General features: G+C 53.6%; 1 protein-coding gene across 2 annotated transcripts in view; it reads right to left on the reverse strand.

Moving 5' to 3' along the window:
• PTCD1 (pentatricopeptide repeat domain 1) overlaps window positions 1-16,327 on the reverse strand; it is an 18,560-nt gene extending 2,233 nt beyond the window's left edge. The window contains exons 1-7 of one of the 2 annotated variants that reach the window (XM_055292424.2): window positions 16,149-16,327; window positions 11,921-12,396; window positions 10,116-10,256; window positions 6,407-6,625; window positions 5,916-6,017; window positions 3,634-4,455; window positions 2,298-2,480 (exon numbers count right to left, since the gene is read on the reverse strand). In XM_055292424.2, coding sequence (XP_055148399.1) covers window positions 2,298-2,480; window positions 3,634-4,455; window positions 5,916-6,017; window positions 6,407-6,625; window positions 10,116-10,256; window positions 11,921-12,370 — 1,917 coding nt within the window. In that variant the 5' untranslated portion in view covers window positions 12,371-12,396; window positions 16,149-16,327. Of the gene's footprint in view, window positions 1-561; window positions 2,481-3,633; window positions 4,456-5,915; window positions 6,018-6,406; window positions 6,626-10,115; window positions 10,257-11,920; window positions 12,397-16,148 lie in introns of those variants that run through there. The other variant, XM_063646154.1, reaches the window with a different exon arrangement.
• Between the last annotated feature and the right edge of the window lie 59 nt (window positions 16,328-16,386).

A 16,386-nucleotide genomic window follows, 5' to 3' on the forward strand; every position in this document is an offset into this window, starting at 1 on the left:
CTCACACCTGTAATCCCAGCACTTTGGGAGGCTGGGGTGGGTGGATCATGAGGTCAGGAGTTCAAGACCAGCCTGGCCAAGATGGTGAAACCCCATCTCTACTAAAAAAAATACATATAAAAATTAGCCGGGCGTGGTGGCAGTCGCCTGTAATCCCAGCTACTCGGGAGGCTGAGGCAGGAATATTGCTTGAACCTGGGCAGCAGAGGTTGCAGCGAGCCAAGATCGGGTCACTGCACTCCAGCGTCACTGGGTGACAGAGTGAGACTCCATCTCGTAAAAAACAAAAGGAAATGCATCTATTGCTGGCAACACAGCACAGGGTACTGACTTTATGCAAAAGTGATATACATTCAGTAGAAACCCCTCACAAAGTCAATCCTTAGAGTTACATCCTGCTAAAACCATTGCAAAGTTGAAAAATACTATGTAGAATCATCTTTAAGTCAGGGACATCTGTCTGTGACTTAAATATGATATGCTTTAGGCCTATGATAGTCTTGTGACTGTCGAGTTGAACCCCTAGTGAGCCCTACGCCAGAGGGAAGAGACGATCCACTAGGAAGATATGCACAACATGTAATCAACAAAAAACCAGTACCCAGAATATATAAAAAACCCTGGAATCAATAAGAAAAGGCTCACAACCAACAGTTCAAAGCACAGACACACAGTTCAAAAATGCCCAGCTATGCCTTCAGCCAGGCACAATCTCCATTGCTCTCCCACCTATTTGTAGGAAGCCCTCAAAATGGCATTCAGGCGTGACACCTGCCTGGCATTCCTGACCCCGCACCCTCTAGCTATGTGTGTCCCTGCCCATTTACGTGTTTCCGCCCCATCCAGGTTGTGCTTCAAGCCATAGTGGCTCTGGATGCTCTGGAGATGCTCAGCACAGAGTGTGACTCGATGGACCCAAGAGCCAAACCCCCAGAGCGTGATAGCCTTCAGAACAGCAGGGAGAGGCTGTGGCCGTGACAAAGCAGATTCCATGACTCTGCCCTGCTCCTGCTGATACAGGAGGTTGAAAGAAATTATTTAGGCAGACAGTAAGGGCAACAGAGTCCTTGGCGAAATTTCCCTTTTAATAAAAAGCAGCCCCCAGATAATTTCTTTTCTAACAAAGAGCAGCCTGAAAAATCGAGCTGCAGACATAGATAAGCAAACTGGAAGCTTGCAGGGGTAAATGCTGGCGGCTGTGCCAACAGAAAAGGGCTACCTGGGAGCCAGATATGTTCAACGTGGGGACCCCATCTTCCCTTTGTCGCCACGTGTACAGTAAAGAACCAGGCAACATGGCGACGGCCACCTGTCTACATAATAAGAGGTTAAGGTAGGGCAACAGCTTTTATACATACTATGTAAATGGCACACCTGGTCCAACCAATCTTTTGCATCCTTTGTAAATCAGATACCACCTCCCCAAGCATGTACAAAACCTCTGCATTACACTATGGAAGTGGCAACCCATTTCTCTGGCACCTCTCTGCAAGCACAGAGCTCTTCCCTTTTTTTTTTTTTCGCCACTGCACCCAGCAAGAGCTCTTCTCTTTCTTTCACCTATTAAACTTCAGCTCTTAACCGTTTTTTTTGTGAGACCGAGTCTCCATCTATCGCCCGGGCTGGAGTGCAGTGGCGCAGTCTTGGCTCAACAAATCTCGGGTATTCACCCCAGACAATGACACCACTTCACTGCCTGCCCAGTCCCTGAGCAAGCAACAACCTGTTTGGAGTACCCGGCAACGTGCAGGTGCTTTGGACCCAGATGAGCACGGCAGACAGCCTCTGCCTCCAGAGGCCTGATACAAGGAAGGCCAGGGCTGTCCGTGAGCACATGATCCGAGACTGTAGGACACGGCATAAAGGAACAGAGTGGGAAGGGGGAGGGGAGACTTTCACCCCAGGTTGGAGTGGCAGCCAGCTGGGCATCTCTGAGGGCCACTTAAGCAGAGACCTCCAGGAGAAAGAGCCCGCCACATGAAAGTAGGTGCCACCCGAGGCAGGGGGAACGCCAATCCCCTGAGGAAGGCAAGAGGCTGGTGGCCTTTGGGAACTGACAGAAGGCCACTGGGACGGACAGAGGCAGCAAAGGCAAGGCTGGCCTGAGACATGAGATGAGCCACGTGGACAGGGACTTGCAGGCTGTGGTCTACAGACTGGGGGACTGCTCCTAAGGGAAGCTGCTGGACAGTTTCAAGTATGGGAACACAATCCCAAGGGCCAGAACCGGGGTTGGGTGGTGGTGGGACATAGCAATGGTGAAGGAGCTGATGAGCTTTTGAGCTTGGGGCACACACCCGGTCAAAGGTGGGAGGGTACTGGGCTGCAAACTCCAGCTGGCGGATGACCACTTCGTTCACCGGGACCCTGTTCTGCTTCATGTCCTTCAAGATGTTGATGAGATAGGTGTAGTTCAGCTTCCTGACGGCCGCGTTGATGAGGGCGCTGTAGATGTGAGTGTTGGGGGTCACCTGGGACTTCTAGAACACAGTGATATCATAGAATCAGCAAGATGATGGCAGCCATTGGGACCCAGCAGCTCCCACCCTCCGTCAATCAAGCTGGCTCCCGGGACCAGCGGCCAGGGCCAGAAAGGCAAACTTGCCAGCAACAATGTGCTGAATGTCCCTCTCCAGCAGGAAAGCCAAGCCCAGCCCCTCTGCTCAGCCCTAAAGAAGCTGCGGAAAAGGACGCCCGTGCTGCTCTCAGACACCAACTGACTCAGGCAGAAAATGATGTGGGAGACACCACCTCCTCGCTCCCTGGGGTGGGCTTCCTGGTGACGCACGGTCACCAGGTGGTGGTCAGCCTAGAAAAGCGCGAACCTTGGCTGGGTGAGCCCAGTAGGGTCCAGGAAAACAGCCAGAGGATGATGGACCTGGGGGACCCCGACAACCCAGGACGCAGCCTCTGCTACGGTTGGATGAAATCCACGCAGAACTTCCAATGGGGGCTAGGTGGGAGGCACAGACCTCGGGGGCTTTGAAAACTGCCCACAGCCCCCCAGGAATTCTGAGAATCCCTGCCATACCTCTAGAGTGTTGGAGCCAAGGCCTGTCCCCAGCCCTCAGTGTCAACCCACGGCCACCTTCTTCCAGATGGGAACATCCGTGTGTCTCTACGCCCAGCCCTGAAGCACTTGCCGGGGTCTGCTTCCCCCAAAATGGGACCAAAGACCAGAAGGTCATTGACCCCACTCTCTTTTTTTTTTTTTTTTTTTTTTTTTTGAGACGGAGTCTCGCCCTGTCGCCCAGGCTGGAGTGCAGTGGCGCGATCTCGGCTCACTGCAAGCTCCGCCTCCTGGGTTCACGCCATTCTCCTGCCTCAGCCTCTCTGAGTAGCTGGGACTACAGGCGCCCGCCACCACGCGCGGCTAATTTTTTGTATTTTTAGTAGATACGGGGTTTCACCGTGGTCTCGATCTCCTGACCTCGTGATCTGCCCGCCTCGGCCTCCCAAAGTGCTGGGATTACAAGCGTGAGCCACCGCGCCCAGCCGACCCCACTCTCTTTGCCCCTATGCACAGTTCATCCTCTCCAGGTGGGGGGTCTGCAGACCCCCCAAACTTTCCTCCTGAGCTGCAGAGTGCTCCTGAGCACCACGGGTGTCCTGCCCAGGCCCAAGTCCACTCACCTTCATGTCTGTGAGAAGCTGTAGACCGTCCTTTGGCCTGTGGCACCCGATGGCCAGGTTGCAGAATGTCTGTAGGTTGGGGACGAGGCCCCTCTTTGCCAGGACCGGCAACAGCGCCTTGGCCCCCTCCAGGTCTCCGAGCTTGCTCTTCTTTCTCACCAGCGTGTTAAAGAATGTCAAGTCGGCCTCCACCTGGTGCTCGTCCAGGAGAGCCAGCAGCAAGGACTCTGCAGGACTCCCGGACTCCACCACCTCGGCCAGTAGCGTGAGGGTCTTGATGTCGGGCTGCTGCCTGTGCTCTGCCATCTTGCTCAGGAAGCCCTCCAGGCCCCCTATCAAGGCCAGCCGGTCAGCTGGGGTGGTCACTGTTCCAAAGGAGACCACGGTGGGGGGAACGGCCCCGGGGGTCAGGAGGTTGACTTCCAGCTTCATGGGAGGTGGCTTCAGGGCCACTGGGGTGAGGGCCGCTGTGTGGCTGGGCTCTGCCTTGGTATCCACCTCTGGTTGGGCCTTGCTGGGCACTCTGGCTTCCGGAAGCTCTGGAGGCCCAAGTGCCTGAGAAGGTTCCAGAAACAGCTGCCTTTCCAGGGCCTCCACGTGCAGCATGGCTGACATGAGGTTGCCTGCCTTGGCCTGGGCTGTCCTCCTTGGCCGCTGCCTGCTCACTGGGGACTGAAGCACGGTCGCCTCCTCCCTGGGCTTCAGAAGCAGCTCTGAGGCCACCTGGGGGTCCCCTAGGCCACAGTCCCGAGCTGCCACCAACAGCAGGTTGTAGCTGTCTCGGCTCGGCTGTAGCCCCAGACTCAGCATCAGCTGCCACACCTGCCAGGGAAGAGACAAACATCAGCTGGGTGCTACCGTTCAGCAGCTGGGCGCAGGGCTCACGCCTGGAATCCCAGTCCCTTGGGAGTTTTAGACAGGAGGATCCCTTGAGACCAGGAGTTCCAGACAAGACCGGGCAACATAGCAAGACCCTGCCTCAAAAATATAGGCCAGGCGTGGTAGCTCACGCCTGTAATCCCAGCACTTTGGGAAGCTAAGGTGGGCAGATTCCTTGAGATCAGGAGTTTGAGACCAGCCCGGCCAACATGGTGAAACCCCATCTCTACTAAAAATACAAAAATTACTGGGTGTGGTATTGCATACCCACAGTCCCAGCTACTCAGGAGGCTGAAGTGGGAGAATCACTTGAACCCAGAGATGGAGGTTGCAGTGAGCCGAGATCATGCCACAGCACTCCAGCCTGGGTGATAGAGCGAGAGTGTCTCAAAACAATTTTAAAACATTTTAAAAATTGGCCGGGCGTGGTGGCTCATGCCTGTAGTCCTAGCATTTTGGGAGGGCAAGGCAGGCGGATCACGAGGTCAGGAGATCGAGACCACCCTGGCTAACACGGTGAAACTCTGTCTCTACTAAAAATACAAAAACAAAATTAGCTGGGCATGGTGGCGGGTGCCTACAGTCCCAGCTACTCAGGAGGCTGAGACGGGAGAATGGCGTGAACCCAGGAGGTGGAGCTTGCAGTGAGCTGAGATCGTGCCACTGTACTCCAGCCTGGGTGACAGAGCGAGACTCTGTCTCAAAATAAAAATTAAAAACATTAAAAAATAAAAATAATAATAAAAAAAAAAGCTTTCCAGACGGGAGCTGTGGTTCATACCTGTAATCCCAGCACTTTGGGAGGCCCAGGGGGGCAGATCACATGAGGCCAGGAGTTCAAGACCAGCCTGGTCAACATGGTGAAACCCTGTCTCTGCTAAAAATACAAAATTAGCTGGGCATGGTGGCGTGCGCCTGTAATCCCAGCTACTCAGGAGGCTGAGGCAGGAGTATCGCATGAAACTGGGAGGCGGAGGTTGCAGTGAGCTGAGATCGTTCCATTGCACTCCAGCCTGGGCAAGAGTGAGACTCCATCTCAAAATAAATAAATGAAAGAATGAATGACTCCTGGGTTGCACATGCAGAAGTGCTAGCGGGGCTGTGGGAGGGTTGAACAAGTCCCCAGGTGAGTGTGAGGCAGGCTTTCAAGGAAGGTGAGTTTAGAGGGGCTGAGCTGACTGCAAAGCAGGGTGGGAGGGGTGGAGGCCACCCTCATTCCACCTCCAAGGGCCTCCTCTCCCCACCATCTGTAGAACGGAGGCTACAGTGGCTGCTGGGTTTTCAGAAAAGAGCACAGATATAAAAATACTCAGCACAGGGCCATCATGGGTGCTCATAGGATGCCATTTTGCACCTCTGGTGCCAGGGAAGCAGGGCAGGAAGGTGGGGTGGGAGGGACATACCTGGAGGGCGTACCGGAAGCCCGTCTTCTTGTCTTGGATGCAGCCCATGAGCAGGAAACTGAAGGTCTCCTCTGTGACCACGTGCCCTTTGTGGATGATTTCCTGGGGGAGGGAACAAAGACGTCCCATTGAGAACCTGCAGCAGGCTGGGTGTGGTAACTCATGTCTGTAATCCTAGCACATTGGGAGGCCAAGGCAGGAGGATCACTTGAGGCCAGGAGTTTTGTGACCAGCCTGGGCAACATAGCAAGACCCTGTCTCTAGGAAGCCTTCCCTCGAGTGCACAAAGCAGGACGCAGCACACAGTGGCACACACAACCTCCAGTAGGGTCTCATCAGATCCATCTGTGAACCCCAGGGCCCAAGACCGGCTGTCTCACCCGCCCTGAGCCTTCCTGCATGAGGAGAGACAGACACCACAGCCCTAGCCCTGCCCCTGCCACGTGGGACCAGCCCCAGGACGGGGAGCAGGATGGCAGAGGAAGCCCCACCTTGAACACATCGAGGCACATTCTAAGGTCTGCACACTTGGCAGCCATCTTCAGCAGCGCGTGGTACGTTTTCAAGTTGAGCTCGAAGTTTTTGGCCTGCAGCTGCTGCCGGAGCTTCAGGGCGCTCTGCAGAGCTGAGTCCTTCCAGGGGGACTCGGCACAGACGTTGAACAGGGCCGTGTAGGTGGCGTCCGAGGGCTCCAGGTCCCGCTTTTTCATCTGTGGAGATGGAAGAAGCTCAGCAGTGGCTGGGGATCAGCTGGACACACAGGTGAGCAGCCGCCCCAGAGGAGGCTGAGGCTGGAGAGGACTCTGTCACTGCATCCACCAGGCCAGGCTCTAAGGCAGAGCCATGGACACATCAGAGCCCAGCTCTCCAAACTCAGATACATTGAAGGGACTCTGGAAACTGAGCACACATACCCAGATGTACCAAACAGGAGCTATCCTGCCCTGGGCACTTGTCAGCCCACTCCAGGCCTGGGGTCCTGGCAGCAAGGTCTTCCTGATGTCCCCACCTTCAGGCCACCCGGTCAAGGGGAAAAGGGCCTGTCGTGCTTACTACCCGAGGGCTCCTGGGCAAGTTAGCGCTTCCTCGTGAAAATGAGGATGAAACCGGGGATGTCTGTGTCAAGTGGGAGGGTGCGCTGCAGTGCTCTAGGGGTGGCCCCAAGCCAGTGGCACGATGCACACTCTCAGCACATTCTCAGGGCCACCTGATCTGGTAAGTCACAAGCCCTGGAGGTGAGCGACATTCAGCTTATTGAGCCTCCAAGAGACTAAGGCAGGTGCTCAGGGTTGACAATCCATGGTGAAGCCTAGCACTCGCTATTGGCCAGAGAAGGGCCATCCGGCCAAAGGCAGGCAATAGGCGGCTCAGCAGCGGAAAGAACCCTGCTAGAGTCAGGCCATCTGGGGCTCAAATCCCAGCCCCGGTGCATTCAAGTGGGGTGGCCTTGGACATGTCCCTTCATCGCTCTGTGCCTCAGTTTCCTTATCTGAAAAGCAAAGATGGCAGTCTCCACTTTGAGGATGATGTAGGCTCTGAGTGTATTGCTGCACTCCACAGAGGTGCACTGACAACTCACTACCCACCCAGCAGCAGCCCTGGGGTTAGCAGAGCGGGCACAGCCTGTCCTTAATGAGCTTACACTCAAGGAGACACACTGCAGGTGAGTCACCAAAAACAGTAACAAGGCCGGGTGCCGTGGCTCACGCCTATAACCCCAGCACTTTGGAAGGCTGAGACGGGCAGATCACCTGAGGTCAGGAGTTCGAGACCAGCCTGGCCAACATGGAAAAACTCCGTCTTCTACAAAAAACACAAAAAAATTAGCCGGGCGTGGTAGTGGGTGCCTTTAATCCCAGCTACTCAGGAGGCTGAGGCAGGAGAATTGCTTGAACCTGGGAGGTGGAGGTTGCAGTGAGCCGAGGTCACACCATTGCACTCCAGCCAGGGTGACAGAGCCAAAACTCCCATCTCAAAAAAATAAATAAAATAAAATAAATAAAAACAATAAAAATATTCATTTTTTCTTTTTTTTTTGAGATGGAGTCTTACTCTGTCACCAGGCTGGAGTGCAGTGGCGTCATCTCAGCTCACTACAACCTCCCTCCACTTCCTGGATTCAAGTGATTCTCCTGCCTCAGCCTCCCGAGTAGCTGGGACTACAGGCGCGTGCCACCACACCCGGCTAATTTTTGTATTTTTAGTAGAGACAGGGTTTCACCATGTTGACCAGGATGGTCTCAATCTCGTGATCCGCCCACTTTGGCCTCCCAAAATCGTGGGATTACAGGCGTGGGCCACCACAATATAATAGCCAAAAATAATAGCCAATAATAATGGCCAAAAATAATAGTTTTAAAAAATGGATGTAATGGGCCGGGTGCGGTGGCTCACACCTGTAATTCTAGCACTTTGGGAGGCCAAGGCGGGTGGATCACTTGAGGTCAGGAGTTTGAGACCAGCCTGGTCAACATGGTGAAATGCTGTCTCTACTAAAAATACAAAAAAAATGAGCCAGGCATGGTGGCATGTGCGCCTGTAGTCCCAGCTACTCGGAAGGCTGAGGCATGAGAATCACTCGAGCCCAGGAGGCAGAGGTTCCAGTGAGCCGAGGTCGCACCACTGCTCTCCAGCCTGGGCGACAGTGCTAGACTCTGTCTCCAAAAAAAAAAAAAAACAAACAAAGAGGAGTGTGGGGAAAAAAGAGAGAGAGATCAGACTGTTATTGTGTCTGTGTAGAAAGAAGTAGACATAAGAAACTCCATTTTGTTCTGTACTAAGAGAAAAATTCTTCTGCCTTGAGATGCTGTTAATCTGTAACCGTAGCCCCAACCCTGTGCTTGCAGAGAGGCATGTGCTGTGTTGACTCAAGGTTTAATGGATTTAGCGATGTGCAGGATGTACTTTGTTAAAAAAGTGCTTGAAGGCAGTATGCTAAATCCATTCTCTAATCTCGAGTACCCAGGGACACAATACACTGCAGAAGGCCGCAGGGACCTCTGCCCAGGAAAGCCAGGTATTGTCCAAGGTTTCTCCACATTTGATGGCCTAAGATATGGCCTCGTGGGAAAGGAAAGACCTGACCGTCCCCTAGCCTGACTGTCCCCCAGCCTGTCCCCCAGCCCGACACCCATAAAGGGTCTGTGCTGAGGAGGATTAATGAAAGAGGAAGGCCTCTTTGCAGTTGAGATAAGAGGAAGGCATCTGCCTCCTGCTCCTCCCTGGGAATGGAATGTCTTTGGTGTAAAACCAGATTGTGTGTTCTATTTACTGAGATAGGAGAAAACCGCCTTAGGGCTAGAGGTGAGACCTGCTGGAGGCAATACTGCTCTTTAATGCACGAGATGTTTGTGTATGTGCACATCAAAGCACAGCACCTTTCCTTAAAGTTATTTATGACACAGAGACCTTTGCTCACATGTTTTCCTGCTGACCCTCTCCCCAGGACCCTATTGTCCTGCCACATCCCCCTCTCCGAGATAGTAGAGATAGTGATCAATAAATACTGAGGGAACTCAGAGACCAGTGCCAGCTGCTGAGCGTATGCTGAGCACCGGTCCCCTGGGTCCACTGTTCTTTCTCTATACTTTGTCTCTGTGTCTTATTGTGTCTTATTTCTTTTCTCAGTCTCTCATCCCACCTGACGAGAAACACCCACAGGTGTGGAGGGGCTGGCCCCCTTCAGAGGAGCAGATGCGGTGGCTGGGCTGTGGCCTGTAATCCCAGCACTTTGGGAGGCTGAGGCAGGTGGCCAGGGGTTAGAGACCAGCCTAGACAACGCAGCACAATCCCACCTCTACAAAAAATTTAAAAATTAGCCAGATGTGGTGCTACACACCTGTGCTCACAGCTACTGGCGAGGCTGAGGCAGGAGGAACTCTTGAGCCAAGGAGTTGGAGGCTGCAGTGAGCTATGACTGCACTCCAGCCTAGGCGACAGAGTGGGGCTCCCTCTGCTTTTTTTTTTTTTTTTGAAGGGAAAAGAAAGGGAACATGGGGACCGCCGCAGTCCAGGCAGGTGGTAAAGGGCTTTCCATGTCATCTCGTTTATCACCCACAATCACCACCATTTTAAGGAGATGACTCTGAGGCCAGGGAGGTGAAGTCACCTGCCCAGTGTAAAGCACTAGCAAGTGGCACACTTGGGATCCGCCCCCAGCTTTTCAGAGCCTCGCCCCGGCTGCCCCGCGCCCACACGCACCTGGTTGTAGAGCTTGAAGGCCTTCTTCAGGTAGCCGACCCGCCCGCAGCCCCCGATCAGCACCGTGTAGTTGCTCTCCATGGGCTGCAATCGCTCCTCCTTCAGCATCTGCCTCTCAAACAGGTCCAGGGCTTCGACCAGCTGCAGGGAAGAGGCAACAGGGCAGGGGCTCAGAACGGCCCCAGAGATCCTCAGCAGAGAGAGGGTTGAGGCTGAGGGACCCTCCTGAGATGGTGCAGGACGGCGGCCCTGGGTGACTGCAAACCCCCTGGGCCCCCGGCTGTCTCTGCCCCATCCCTCCCCTCACACCATTTCCCTGGTGAAGCCTCAGTTCATTCCTTTATTCCTTCATTATTTTCATCTGTTCGTTCAAACAATAATTACTGAGTGCTTCAGTGAGCCAGACAAGGTCTATCCACTGCATATACGGCTGGGAACAAGAGGGAGCTCCTTCTTGGAGCTCATGTTTCACTGTGGAAAGTCAGACATGAGGCCGGGCGCAGTGGCTCACCCCTGTAATCCCAGCACTTTGGAAGGCCGAGGCGGGCAGATCACAAGGTCAGGAATTCGAGACCAGCCTGGCCAACATGGTGAAACCCCGTCTCTACTAAAAATACAAAAATTAGCCAGGCATAGTGGCGCGCACCTGTAATCCCAGCTACTTGGAAGGCTAAGGCAGGAGAATTGCTTGAACCCGGGAGGCAGAAGCTATGGTGAGCCGAGATTGCACCACTGCACTCCAGCGTGGGTGACAGAGTGAGACTCCGTCTCAAAAAAAAACCAGACAGACATGAAATGGGATAATTAAGAAAGACATACAGTATATCAAGTGATGATAGGTGCTACGAACAAAACTAAAGCAGGGGCCAGGTGTAATGGCTAATACTTGTAGTCCCAGCAGTTCAGGAGACCGAGGTGGGCGGATCACCTGAGGTCTGGAGTTTGAGACCAGCCTGGCCAACATGGAGAAACTCTATCTCTTTTTTTTTTTTTTTGAGGCAGAGTTTTTTGCTCTTGTTGCCCAGGCTGGAGTGCAATGGCACGATCTTGGCTCACTGCAACCTCTGCCTCCCAGGTTCAAGAGACTCTCCTGCCTCAGCCTCCTGAGTAGCTGGGATTACAGGCACGCACCACTGTGCCTGGCTAATTTTGTAGTTTTAGTAGAGACAGGGTTTCTCCATGTTGGTCAGGCTGGTCTCGAACTCCTGACCTCAGGTGATCCACCCGCCTCAGCCTCCCAAAGCACTAGGATTACAGGCGTGAGCCACCGCGCCCGGCTGAGAAACCCTATCTCTACTAAAAATATCAAAATCGGCCGGGTGTGGGGGCACAGGCCTGTAATCCCAGCTACTCGGGACATTGAAGCGGGAGAATTGCTTGAATTCCCCAGGAGGCGGAGGCTGCAGTAAGCCAAGATCGTGCCACTGCACTCCAGCCTGGGCGACAGAGTGAGATCCTGTCTTGAAAAACACCTAAAGCAGGGAGTGCCAGAAGGGTGTGGAGGATTCACTTTTCTTTTTCTTTTTTTTTTTTGAGACAGACTCTTGCTCTGTGACTCAGGCTGGAGTCCAGCGGTAAGATCAGCTCAGTGCAACCTCCATCTCTACAAAAAAAAAAAAAAAAATACAATAAAATAAAACTGTGGTGGCGGATGGCAAAGGGTCGCGATACTTACAGCCATAAGGCTGGCAGTTAGCAGGGTATGCCCAAAACTTAGAGGCTGGGAAAGTCAGGCGACCCCTTGCAAAACACTGAGCCGCCAGGGGAAAGAAGCCAGGAGCCACAGAACCCAAAGTGCCCCTCACCTTCCCTTCCTTGAGCAGGCGTTTGCACTGCAAGAAGTACCAGTACGAGGTGTTTCTCCGGCCTCGCCATAATTTGGGCTCTGGTTCCCTTTGCTCATCTCTCTGTTCCCCGAACCGCAGGTTATGGAACTGGGCTGTGGATTTGTGGAATAGTCTCCGGGAGGTGTATTTGTCAGAGAGGGTCCCAAAACTCTCCTCCTCCTCGTCTTCTTCCTGTGTGGCCGTGGAGTTGGAATGGCTCGGGTCAGAGCCCAGGCTTCCTGTGTTCTCTTGGCGCTCCTGGCCAAGGGGCAGCTGAGAGGAGGAGCTGCTGAAGGGCGCCCACACTGGCCACATCAGCCCCTCCCTGCCTCCCGCCCACCTGGCTCTACAGGGGTCCAGGTGTTGCAGAATGAACAGTCCCATGGGGCGGGCCCTGGAGAACAGTCGAGCGAGCCTCACGAAGTCCATTTCTGGCTTTCCTGTCCCTCCAGGGCCTGGAATATATCAGGAAAAATAAGACAGTCAACTCAGTTCCTAGTCACAAAAGGCAGAAAGAAAGAAGTGGTTACAAATATGGGCCCAGGCCAGGTGCGGTGGCTCATGCCTGTAATCCCAGAACTTTGGGAGGTCGAGGCTGGCATATCACTTGATGTCAGGAGTTTGAGACCAGCCTGGACAACATGGTGAAACCCTGTCTCTACGAAAAATACAAAAATTAGCCAGGCGTGGTGGTGTGCGCCTGTAATCCCAGCTACTCAGGAGGCTGAGGCAAGAGAATCACTTGAACCTGGGAGATGGAGCTTGCAGTGAGCTGAGATTGTGCCACCATACTCCAGCCTGGGTGAGAGTGAGACTCTGTCTCGGAAAAAAAAAAAGAAAGAAAGAAAAACAGGCCAGGGGCGGTGGCTCACACCTGCACTCCCAGCACTTTGGGAGGCCGAGGCGGGCAGATCAGTTCAAGACACCCCATCTCTACTAAAAATACAAAAAACATGAGCTAGGTGGGGTGCTACACGTCTAATCCCAGCTACTCAGGAGACTGAGGTAGGAGAACCGCTAGAACCCAGGAGACAGAGCTTGCAGTGAGCTGAGATCGCGCCACTGCACTCCAGCCTGAGTGACACAGTGAGACTCTGTCTCAGAAAATAAATAATAATAATAATAAATAAAATAAGAAGTATGGGCCCGTTGAGATTGGAAAAGTCTCACAAGTGATGGCAGATAGAACAGATTAAAAACTAGGCCCAGGCCAGGCGCGGTGGCTCATGCTTGTAATCCCAGCACTTTGGGAGGCCGAGGCGGGCGGATCACGAGGTCAGGAGATCGAGACCACGATGAAACCCCGTCTCTACTAAAAATACAAAAAAATTAGCCGGGCGTGGTGGCGGGCGCCTGTAGTGCCAGCTACTTGGAGAGGCTGAGGCAGGAGAATGGCGTGAACCCGGGAGGCGGAGCTTGCAGTGAGCCGAGATGCGCCACTGCACTCCAGCCTGGGCGACAGAGCGAGACTCCGTCTCAAAAAAAAAACAAAAAACAAAAAAAAACAAAACTAGGCCCAGTAGGCCAGGAGCGGTGGCTCAGGCCTGTAATCCCAGCACTTTGGGAGGCCAAGGTGGGTGGATCACCTCAGGTCAGGAGTTCGAGACCAGCCTGACGTGGTGAACCCCATCTCTACCAAAAATACAAAAATTAGCTGGGCGTGACAGCGTGCCCCTGTAATCCCAGCTACTTGGGAGGCTGAGGCAGGAGAATCACTTGAACGTGGGAGGCGGAGGTTGCAGTGAGCCGAGATCGCGCCATTGCACTCCAGCCTGAGCGACAGAGCAAGACTCCATCTCAAAACAACAACAACAAACAAAAAACTAGGCCCAGCAAGGGGAGAGACTTGCTGGGGTCCTGCAGCAGTGCAGTGGGTGAGACTGGCCAGCTTGGGCTGGGCTGGCTTTGAACTCAGGTCCATGTAACGCATCGATGACTGTCTTGACCAGCACTTTTGTAAAACTAGTGCAGGGGGCCTTTATCATTCTGCATCTGGCAAGCCCTGCCACTCCTTCTTACACGCATGGTGTTTATGTAAGTTTCTTTTTTGTGGAATGGGGTCTTCATGTTGCCCAGGCGGGAGTGCGATGGCACAGTGGAGTGCAAAGGCACAATCACTGCAACCTCCAATTCCTGGGCTCAAGTGATCCTCCTACCTCAACCTCCCAATTAACTAGCACTACTGGTGCACACCACCATACCTGGCTAATTTTTTGTATTTTTTTGTAGAGATGGAGTCTCCCTATGTTGCCAGGCTGGTCTAGAACTCCTGGCCTCAAGCAATCCTCCAGCCTTGGCCTCCCAAAGTGCTGGGATTGCAGGCATAAGCCTCCATGCCCTGCCTTACGTGCATTAATTACAATATACAGAATTACAAAACAAAAAGCAATGATATTGAAATGGCATCAAAATGCTTTAAAAACAAATTTCTGCTATACTAGTATAGATGCTTATTTTCAATGCATTAAATAACAAGACCCTATCATAATTTCTTTTCTTTTTCTTTTTCTTTTTTTTTTTTTTGAGACGGAGTCTTGCTCTGTCCCTCAGGCTAGAGTGCAGTGGCGCAATCTCAGCTCACTGCAAGCTCCGCCTCCCAGGCTCACGCCATTCTCCAGCCTCAGCCTCCCGAGTAGCTGGGACTACAGGTGCCCGCCAACACGCCCGGCTAATTTTTTTGTATTTTTAGTAGAGACGGGGTTTCACCGTGTTAGCCAGGATGGTCTCGATCTCCTGACCTCGTGATCCGCCCGCCTCGGCCTCCCAAAGTGCTGGGATTACAGGCTTGAGCCACCGCGCCCAGCCTTCATAATTTCTTTTCTTTTTTTTTTTTTTTTTTTTTGAGACAGAGTCTGTCACTCTGTCGTCAGGCTGGAGTGCAGTGGCGTGATCTCGGCTCACTGCAATCTCCGCCTCCTGGATTCAAGCGATTCTCCTGCCTCAGCCTCCCGAGTAGCTGGGACTACAGGCGCATGCCACCACGCCAAGCTAATTTTTGTATTTTTAGTAGAGACGGGGTTTCACCACGTTGGCCAGGATGGCCTCTATCTTTTGACCTTGTGATCCGCCCACCTCGGCCTCCCGAAGTGCTAGGATTACAGGCATGAGCCACCGTACCCGGCCAATTCTATCATAATTTCAAAGCAGTAATAAATGTAAGTGACAGCTTAAGATACCACCTTGTAGTTGCTGCACAAACTGGTTTTTTTTGAGTCTCACTCTGTCACAAGGCTGGAGGGGGGTGGTGCAATCTCGGCTCAATGCAACCTCTGCCTCCCGGGTTCAAGCGATGCTCGTGCCTCAGCCTCCCAAATAGCTGGGATTACAGGAACGCGCCACTACTCCAGGCTAATTTTTATATTTTTAGTAGGGACGGGGTTTTGCCATCCTGTCCAGGCTGGTCTCGAACTCCTGACCTCACGTGATCCTCTTGCCTCGGCCTCCCAAAGTGCTGGGGTTACAGGTGTGAGCCACCATGCCTGGCCCTGCACAAACTGTTATCTGGAACTATCATTTACACTCACCCCCACAGTTTCAGGCACACCTAAGGCTGCTCCAGCAATCAGGAAAGGAAATGCTAAATTTCACACAGAGAAAATAGGGGGATCATTTTGTTCCTACACAAGCTCATTACCCCATCCTGGTTAAAAAACCCTGATTTAGGCTGTATAGTGGCTCATGCCTGCAATTCCAGCACTTTGGGAGGCACAGGCAGGAGGATCGCTTGGGGCTTGGGGCCAGCAGTTCGAGACGAGCCTGGGCAACATAGCAAGACCCGCCACCCGCCCCCCCACCGCCGTCTCTACAGAAATTAAAAATAAAATTTTAAAAATTAGCCAAGCTTGGTGGTGCAGCGTCTGTAGTTCCAGCTACCCGGGAGGCTGAGGTGGGAGGATCGCTTGAGTCTGAGTAGTTGACTGCAGTAAGCTACGATCGTACCACTGTACCCCAGCCTGGGCCACAGAGCGAGAAAAAACCCTGAATTAGAGACACGCTGCTGCCGTCCTTCCTCGGAGACACCCGCCCCTCCTCAGACGCCCACCCGGGCCCTCAGGCCAACGCCGACCCCTCTCCACAAAGACTTTTGCAGCCTCAGTTTCCCTCCTCGGACGCCCCCGGTTCCAATCCCGGCTCGGGCACTTCCTTCCCTTCTGGCGTGTCTCTGCCCGGGTCCCGGGGGTCCTGCGAGGATCACACAGGAACTCACTTGAAGTGTCCGGCGCAGTGCACTCCGACAGGGCGCCCTGCCCGGTCCCCGCGGCGCACCAGTCTCTTCCTCGGGTCACCCGCTCCCCAGGCGCGCAGGCGCAGTCCGCGTCACCGACTCACGCGGCTGGTTTCAGGTTCCCAGCGAGGCGAGGCCGGCGTTCGGCTGGCGGCTAGCTGGGACTAGCGGAGCGGCGGAACTCCGCGCTCGATTGGCAGTGCCTGGACAGGCGCAAGGG

Source organism: Symphalangus syndactylus, chromosome 9 (assembly GCF_028878055.3).
Source record: "Symphalangus syndactylus isolate Jambi chromosome 9, NHGRI_mSymSyn1-v2.1_pri, whole genome shotgun sequence".
NCBI lineage: Eukaryota > Metazoa > Chordata > Mammalia > Primates > Hylobatidae > Symphalangus > Symphalangus syndactylus.